The 9,776-nt window shown below is 33.7% G+C and overlaps 1 protein-coding gene across 1 annotated transcript; it reads left to right on the forward strand.

The window, feature by feature from the left end:
* The first annotated feature begins 1,762 nt into the window (after positions 1-1,762).
* LOC134694479 (uncharacterized) lies at positions 1,763-7,799 on the forward strand. The gene is made up of 4 exons (XM_063555489.1): positions 1,763-2,464; positions 3,466-3,668; positions 4,413-6,147; positions 7,683-7,799. The coding sequence occupies exons 1-4, from the start codon at positions 2,069-2,071 to the stop codon at positions 7,797-7,799; spliced, it is 2,451 nt and encodes an 816-aa protein (XP_063411559.1). The 5' UTR covers positions 1,763-2,068.
* Positions 7,800-9,776: the final 1,977 nt, after the last annotated feature.

Below are 9,776 nucleotides of genomic sequence, written 5' to 3' on the forward strand. Positions count from 1 at the left end.
AAAAAATAGAACATAGGGGTAAACTGCAGTTTTTGGCTTATAACTCAAAAACCAAAGCATTTAGAGGAAATCTGACATGGGGTAAAAATGTTTATCAGGTCAAGATCTATCTGCCGTGAAATTTTCAGATGAATCGGTCAACCCGTTGTTGGGTTGCTGCCCCTGAATTGGTAATTTTGTGGAAATTTTGCAGTTTTTGGTTATTATCTTGAATATTATTATAGATAGAGATAAACTGTAAACAGCAATAATGTTTAGTAAAGTAGGATTTACAAATAAGTCAACATGACCGAAATGGTCAGTTGACCTGTTTAGGAGTTATTGCCCTTTATAGTCAATTTTTAACCATTTTTCGTAAATCTTAGTTATCTTTTACAAAAATCTTCTCCTCTGAAACTACTGGGCCAAATTAATCCAGACTTGGCAATCATCATCTTTGGGGTATCTTGTTTTAAAAATGTGTCCGGTGACCCGACTATCAAATCAAGATGGCCGCCACAGCTAAAAATAGAACATAGGGGTAAAATGCAGTTTTTGGCTTATAACTCAAAAACCAAAGCATTTAGAGCAAATCCAACACAGGGTTAAATTATTAATCAGATCAAGATCTATCTGCCCTATAATTTTCAGATGAATCGGTCAACCCATTGTTGGGTTGCTGCCCCTGAATCGGTAATTTTAAGGAAATTTTGCTGTTTTTGGTTATTATCTTAAATTTTATTATAGATAGAGATAAACTGTAAACAGCAATTATGTTCAGCAAAGTAAGATTTACAAATAAGTCAACACGACGGAAATTGTCAATTGACCCCCTAAGGAGTTATTGTCCTTTATAGTCAATTTTTAACAATTTTCATAAAATTTGTAAATTTTTATTAACATTTTCCACTGAAACTACTGGGCCAAGTTCATTATAGATAGAGATAAATGTAAGCAGCAAGACTAGTAAAGTAAGATTTACAAACACATCACCATCACCAAAACACAATTTTGTCATGAATCCATCTGCTTCCTTTGTTTAATATTCACATAGACCAAGGTGAGCGACACAGGCTCTTTGGAGCCTCTAGTTACCTGTTGCTATTCTGGTTTTATTTATTTATTTATATCCCCTTTAATATTGAGTACACACACTAATTTTTATGACAACTTGTTATTCATTATATCCTGTCTTATACATGTTTTGAAATTCCTGCCAGGCCAACATATTTATTTCCAACTCCATGGATATGAAATGATCGTCTTTTAATATTCAGCTAAGTTTTGTTTTTTCCATAACTGAATTCTGGGCATGCTTTTCATAAAACATACGGACTAGAAGTCACCTTTAACTTAAACCATTTTACCAATGTCGTTGTATAGCTAATACAGTATCTTTGAATACATCTCATTTTGAACTTGATAGTATATATAACCCAAATAATATATTTGTATATAATCATTGTATAAAAAAATCAAAGGAAGATATCTGACAGGTCATCTAAAAAAAAGATTTAATCTCCAGCTCACATACACAGTAAATATTGTCTTGACCTTGGCGACATTTTCTTAAAGAAATGATTTAAATGTAATGATAGGAACTAACCGGCAGTCCGGTTATGTTATAAATACCTTGACAAACTATATCTCAATCTTATTTGAGGTTTCGTCAGATTTGTACCTTGATCTGACATTGAGTAAACACGGTTGTAAAACCACGTGTGTTAAACGAGAGCCAAACGATTGTAATGCCATATTGAATCTGACGTCGACCAAGCATGGTTGTAAAATGGTAAACTAACCCTTTTTATCATTTCAGCCTAATACTTTAGGGTGTGACAGAAATAACTCAAGTTCTTCGATTGAACGTACAAAATTGCAAGACAAGGAAACAGACAATTTAAATGACAGAACAGCACGTGAAATTAGTTTCCAAGGACTAAAAGGTAATTCTAAAAATGAAGCAGATGTTGTACCGGAAAGACTCTCCTCAAATTCTCAATTCAGTAATTCTGTCGATATACAAGAAGATGGTAACGAGATTTCAAACGTAGAGGGCATTGCTAACATCCCGCCATTTTCAACTACAATGACACGTGACCAAAGCACTACAGACAATCAGACACAAAATAATGTGATAACTGACACCGAAAACGATGTGATGCAAGATGATGCATTAAGTTTAGAAGATCAACATACTGAATCGAATGACCTAAATGGCAATTCAAACAAAGACAAAGAAGAAAAACATGTTTTAAAATCGACTTTTGACGATCATTTGATAACAGTTGCATTTGAAAAATATAAACCTTTGATACAGAAGGATTTGTTTCTTCTCCACCCTTTTCCAAATGTGTTAGAGTCAGCACAAAATACCATCATGGGGAAAAAGAATTCTGATGTTCCTCGATTTAATGATGGAATGCCAATACCAATACCATATCGTTGGGATTTAGGTTGCGATCATCATACCAATGGATCAAAGGTAAGTACAATTGTATCAACTTATTTCAATTCTATTTTGATAATGTTCAAGGATATTTGCGACAATGGTTTGAAGTAAACATTAACACAAGCATTAGTTGAATCAGAACACTAAAAATAGCGTATCGAAAAAAATAAGAAATATAAGAGAATGTGCCAAGTCAAGAATATGACAGTTTTTATCCATTCGTTTGATGTGTTTCAGCTGTTGATTTTGCCATTTGATTAGGGATTTCCGTTTTGAATCTTCCTCGGAGTTTGGTATTTTTGTGATTTTACTTTTAGCTCCTACTTAATTATGCCTATCTATACACTAAGATAAGCTATTCGCCTTGTGCATTTTACTTTCTTGTCGTTTGATCTCTAGCTCACTGGTAGAGGGTATTAAATTTGTATAAAAACGCGGTACAAAGCGTTGTTCACATCACATGTTTTCATTCCACCATTGTCTTAAAATGTCCTACCAAGTTAGGAATATGGCAGTTGTTATCAAATAGTTCGTTTATATGTGTGTTGGATGTTTTTTTATACTTCGGTGTTCCTGTTGTTCCTTTGTTTTCCTCATATAGTTACGTGTTTCCCTCGGATTTGGTTTGTAACCCGGATTTATTTTCTCTCAAACGATTCATGATTTTTGAACATCTGTAAACTTCTGTTGCCTTTATTTCTTAATATGAAACTTTTTATAAAAGTGATTTGAGAATTTTAACTTCACAGCTATGGTATGGTCAATATATACAATACTGTCCGCTTGAAACATGTGAAGCACTGGAGCAGTTATATGATACCGATATAACGACGAACAGCACTGTCATCCATACAATTCAACCAAGTAATTTATTTTGCCTATTAACTTTGAGATTCGCTGACGAATTACATTTTTTTTATCATGGCTGGTATCTGTGATGAATTCATGTAAAAGAGAAGGCACTCACAATCAGACTGATTACATTTTATGTATATTTAAATGTCTAACTTCACATGTGCGTGTTCTTTTTATAGATGTGTTCGAGTATACCACTTGCCAATTTCGAAAGCCGTTTGAAACAGGAAGTTACATCTTACGACAAACTTCGATTAATCTTCGATGTAGTGACGTCATTTATTTCTAAGGAACAGTTAGAAAATGATGCCATACATCTTGGTATAAAAATGAAAGATGAAGAAACCGATATTTATGTGGAGATATTTAATTATTTTTGCAGGTAGATATAAAACTCATAATTTATATATACATAGCATATGACCACTTTTATTTATCAATGAATATATGAACATAAACAGATCTAGACGTGATGTATACACTTCATTGGCCACTTCGATCAAACAAGGACTTTGAATCATCAGTAGTTTTAAATTGGGCAAAATCAAAAGAAAAATCACAATATAAATCAATTCCGAGAAAAATTCAAATCGGAAAGATCCCTAATCAAATGGCAAAATCAAAAACTCCAACACATCAAACAAAAGGATCATTACTGTCATATTCCCGACTTGGTGTAGACAGTTTCTTATGAAGAAAATGGTTGATTGTCAAACCTGGTTTTACAACTAGCTAAAACTCTCTAAAGTATGCCAGTCGCATAAAATGAAAAGACTGAAAAGGAAGGGAAGGGAAGGAGTGATACCTCCCTCTGAAAAAATAAAACCACAAAAATACTGAACTTAGAGGAAAATCAATTCGGAAAGTCCATAATGAAAGTGACTGGCAGAAAAACCTATCTGTATTCTAATAGACTATACGTTGATTATTATCCTCTTACATTTTCAGTTTTTTGTTGTTGTTTTGCCAAAATGTGTGAAGGAATTGTTCGCTTGCCTCGCGCTCCTATACCCTTGTATTATTATGCTAGTTTTAAATATTTAATCAATTGACAATAATCACACACACATAATTACACACATACACATTAAATTGATCTACTAATGTACAATTTTATTCATTCCAGTGTTGTAAATATTCCATGTATGACAATTCATGGATATCTACGAACTATTCCGAAAGAGAAAAAGGTGGATTGGTCAGTTGAGAGTCAGTGGCTAGCAGTTTTGCACGAAAACAGATGGATGTTGATTGACCCTCATCCAGTAGATAAGAAATTGTGGGAGTCTAAAAATTGCATTATGATTGGTTCCTCATACAGAAAAATAAATACTGTTGATTTTCTTTTCCGTAAACAAATGGACAATCATTTTTTGGTTAATCCCGTTGAATTTGTTTATTACTGTTTTCCACACAAATCTTATTGGCAACTGCTATGGAGATTCGTTACCTACGATGAATGGCAAAATATGGTTTATCTAACATCCTTCTTTTTTGAACTGAAACTAACATTGAAAACATCTCACACTTTACACGTAGATATGACATCAGATCAATTGAAAACTTTCAAAATATCTTTTCCATCTAATAAAAAGATACAATTTGCAGCACGATTTTGTTCTTATGGTGGTGATTGTCTCGACACGCCTGAGAAATCCTGGACGTTTGTCGATACCGATGTTGACAAATGCGAAACAGCGGTCAGGTTAAATACAGCACATAATGGAGTGCTTAAAGTATACGCCATGGATACAGAATCCTCTAGTATATATGTTATGGTATGCTGTTATGACATCATGGCTTCTTACGACAACAACAACAAACCCGATAGTAAAGATGTTTCCGGATTTCCGAGAAATGTTTTGCGTTTTGAATGGGGACCTGGGATTGATACAAGAATTTGTGGGCTCGTTCCACTTTCTCACAGAGATTCAGAAATAACAACTTCGGATAGTTCAGTACTTATCAAGTTCAAACGTACAAAAGATGACTACATGTATGACTTCAGTATCGACACTATATCTACTTCCGATGAACCGATATCAAGACGTTTTGTTTTCTTCTGGTATGACACAGATTCAATAACATACCGGATAAGCAGCCCATTTCAAGGTCTTATCTTATTCAATATTTTAAAAAGGGAGACGATATTATTATCCCATAATGCATCAGTGTGTTCGTATCTTATTAATTTCCTTAATGAACCATCATGTAATTGCATGCCTCCACTTGTTGAAGATGGGAAACTTGGGATAACAAAAGACGGACGACGAGAAAGAATAAGGTTCACAGACTGTGTTAACGGAATCATTAAAAGCACTAATTCAGGAGAGGTAACTTTACGTCTGGAAAATTATAATGGTGGTCATATTGAGCCTCGTCTTCACATAATTACGTCATGTTTCCATAACATGATTCGACATGTTTTCATTACTTATAACGCGTCTTTAGTTATCATTCGTTTAAATCTGCCTAGAATAGGAGAATATTTATTATCATTATTTTCTGGTGCGGGAGAAACTGATTCAAAATGTTTGTATAATGGTTTAATATCTGTAACTAACCCTTCTTTACGATGGTCGCCATATCCAGAACTTTGTCCTGAACGGACCAATAATATTGGCGTATTTTCTCCAAAATCCGGAATACTGTCAGCCAAAACAGATATTTATTTTTCTATTGAAATACCTAATTCTGTAGACGTTGCGGCAGTATCATGTAAAGGATGGACGCACCTCGAAGAAACTAGCAAACACATATGGGAAGGACTTGTTACAACAGGGTATGCAGGAACCGATGTCAAAATAATGGCCAGATTTGAAATTGGGTCAGATGAGTTCCTGCGATTGCTGACTTATAAGGTAGTAGTATTCTTTAAAATGGCTTGTTTTCCTTTTTAAAATTAGAGATAAAAATAATCATTTTGCTCATTGTTGAAGGCCGTACGGTGACCTATAGTTGTTAATGTATGTGTCAGTTTGGGTTCTTGTTTACAGTTGTCTCATTGGCAATCATACCACATCTTCTTCTTTATATGGCAATGCAAAAAGTAACACCACAAAAATACCGAACTCCGATTATATCTAAAACGGAAAATCCTTAATCAAATTGCAAAATTAAAAGCTCAAACACTAGACGAATGGATTAGAACTGTCAAAATCCTGACTTGGTACAGGCATTTTTCTTGTGTAGATAATGGTGGATTAAACCTGGTTTTATAGCTAGCTACAGCTTTTACTTGAATGACAGTAGCTTACAAATTCTTAATACAAATTAATTGTAATTTTTTTAAGACGACATTACTTTACCGATGTTCAAATCTCGTCAATCGATTCAGAAAAAACAAAAAGAGGGTAACAAATTATAAATGGGGGCATCCAAAACAGGATGGGATCAGGTGCGTCAACGTGGCACATACTTGCTGACAGCTGAAGTTAAATAACGTCTCGTGGTAGGCATATATTAGTCGCCATCAAAATCTATCATCAGTCAAAATGTGACAATCGGTATCAGACGATTATTCTAAGGCTGCAGTAGTATACCGCTGTTCAAATGCCATAAATCGATTGTGAGAAAACAATTTCTAGGTCACAAACTGAAACCGAGGGAAACACATCATCTATAAGAGGAAAACAAAGGAACAACAGAAAAACTGTTGTGCAACAACAACAAAAACGCAAACACACATAAAAAACGAACTGCCATATCCCTGACGCTGTACATGACATTTTAAAAAGAAAAAATTGGTGGGTTGGACCTGGTGTTATGGCTAACCAAACCTCCCGCTTATATGGCAATGTTTAACAAAAATATCGCTAAGTATGTGACAGAAATACAGCACAAACAAACGCAAGATCATTTACCACACGGAAAAGCACAAAAATAATATAATAATTGTTAGAACATGTTAACCGCGGATTAACAACAAACATCGTACATTAACTAGAGACAGCACAGAACATCAAAAACAATGACATTTTTTAAAACTAGGTCACTGGTTCTTAATTCTAAATAGTGAAATTACAAAAAATACCGAACTCTAAGGAAAATTCCATTGTCAATTGGCAAAATCAAAATATCAAACACACCAAAGGAATGGATAACAAATGTCTTAATTTTAGCGTAATAACTAAAATACCCATTTACCTAGTAACATTGAACTTTCCAGAACTCACTCTTAAAAAAATGAAATTTACAAGAGATTCTGATATTGCTGAATGTATTTTGAAAATGATAAAATTTCACAGATGATATCGGATGTATCTTATGTCGTAACTTACATTGATCTAGTATTGCTCTACGTTCAAGAACTTACTCTAAATAGGAACTGAAACTTACAAGAGATTCTTTATTGGATAATACGATTGCTTTGTATGTGGTTTTCATTTCATTGTAGGTTATATCAGCTGCTGAAATAGAAACCAAGACTAAACATCAAAAGTTGTTAGTGAAGAATGCTGGGTATAAACTTGACAATGATGAAATTCTAAAGTTGATGTTAGATAAAGTTTAAAGCAAATAAAATTGTTAACTTTGTTATTGCTGAATGTGTTTTGAACATTATAAAGTTTCACAGATGATAACGGATGTACCTTATGTCGTAACTACAATACCCTTCCCTTTTATCGAATGTGACCTACCGGATTTGAAATAACATAAGCATCACGACGGGTGCCACATGTGGAGCAGGATCTGCTTACCCTCCGCAGCACCTGAGATCACCCCGAGTTGTTGGTGGGATTTCTTAGTCTTTAGTTTTTCATGTTGTGTCTTCTGTACTATTATTGTCTGTTTGTCTTTTTTTAATATTTTTAGCTATCATGGCGTTGTCAGTTAATTTTCAATCTATGAGTGTGACTATCCCTCTGGTATCTTACGTCCCTCTTTTATATTGTTGTTGTATTTATCTGCTGTATTCCTTAATTACATCAACAAGACACCTTCCACAGCACTTTATTATATATAATTGATAAATTGAAAGAGAAAATGACAGTCTGTGAATTACATCATTTACTTATCTGCGGTTAACATGTTTAAGCACTTGTAGTGAGAATGATATAGCAATAGAATAATTGAAAAATCTTTAGTTTCTAATGCTTTATTGACTAACAAGTAACTTGTTGTACATTATCCACAAAGTAAGGACAAAGTATACAATTAATCGATGTTATAGTTTTGTCTTATATGTCATATATACTGAACGACTTTAGAAACGCAACACTCATTTATTTGATTTTTTTTACCAAATCTTGTTTGATTCTCTTACAACTACTTTTTAGACAATATACGTATAGTGTCTTGAAATATGAAATTTATTTGTATGAGGCTTAGAAACGGGAAAATGCGAGGTTCTACCGAGCATTTTCCCGTTTCGTGCCGAATACAAACAAATTTCATATTTCAAGACACTATACGTATATTGTCTTTATACTGAAATCGAAAAAAAAAAAATGAAAAATGAAAAAAATATGTAACAAAATTTGTTAAAAAAATTGTTTGGAATTTCCCCTTGGGGTACCATTTTGGGGTATTTCCCTATGAGCGTAGTCCAGGCGGTAAGACAAAGTCACATTGAAATTAGAAAAAGAGAAAATGAACTTAATAAATAACATTTGATAAACATGGTATATAAATAACCAATTTGAAGACATAAAAGTTTAAATTCATAAAAGTTTGACCATTGTTACTTTACGTTGTCATGGTCGTGACGTGACGTTGTTGATGAAATACAATAAGGAGGCGGGGCTTATAGGTTAGTTGGGGTCATTGACGTATAAAGCTAACGTTTATACGTATAGCTTTATCTGTATAGTAAAATAGCTGATTGCAGTATAATCATGCTTATCATGCTTCTTTCTCCTTACAAATAATCAAAATCTGACTTACCTGTGGTTATTGAACATACCGAATTTTGAAGTCGCACGAATTTCTTAAAGCGAAATTTTGGACCCATGAAAGATTGTTTTAGGTTTTTTTTATTTGTGAAACAATTCTTTCAATCCTTTGCCTCACTTCAACCAGTTTAAAAATGTTTCATCTCAATTTTGCAAAGACTGAGAAATAAAAAAAACTAAATTAGCCCTTAAGAATACTGCAAACATGAAAACATAAACGTGCTGCAACAATACTGTATGACTTCAGAAACTCGTCTTACTGTCCTTCCGACAATGATAAAAGTAAACAAGATTTGTTGCTGGCCATCAATGAACGGATCAACGTGTAGTGACATTGAAACGTCAAAAGAATTTGATTACGCAACGTCATTTGTTAGACATGTTTAAACTGCTTATCCAATTGCCGAGTGCCATTGAGTTCAGATTCATGCCATAAAATTTTCCCATCAACTGAATTGCCATAGAATCGACTAAAAAAACCTTTAAAGCCATCAAGTTCCAACCGCATAATTGCCCAAAACATGAACAAATGCAAAATCAGAAGGTGTAAAACAGAACCCAAAACATGTCAGACAGAATTTGTTGACCTTTCTAAC

The sequence above is a fragment of the Mytilus trossulus genome, chromosome 13, assembly GCF_036588685.1.
Source record: "Mytilus trossulus isolate FHL-02 chromosome 13, PNRI_Mtr1.1.1.hap1, whole genome shotgun sequence".
Classification (NCBI taxonomy): domain Eukaryota; kingdom Metazoa; phylum Mollusca; class Bivalvia; order Mytilida; family Mytilidae; genus Mytilus; species Mytilus trossulus.

Bases quoted from the DNA above. Each gene is read 5' to 3' on its own strand.
- LOC134694479 (XM_063555489.1), top strand. From the start codon at position 2,069: ATGACACGTGACCAAAGCACTACAGACAATCAGACACAAAATAATGTG. The intron at 2,465-3,465 runs GTAAGTACAATT...TTCTTTTTATAG, and splicing joins ATCATACCAATGGATCAAAG to ATGTGTTCGAGTATACCACT. The intron at 3,669-4,412 runs GTAGATATAAAA...TATTCATTCCAG, and splicing joins ATATTTAATTATTTTTGCAG to TGTTGTAAATATTCCATGTA.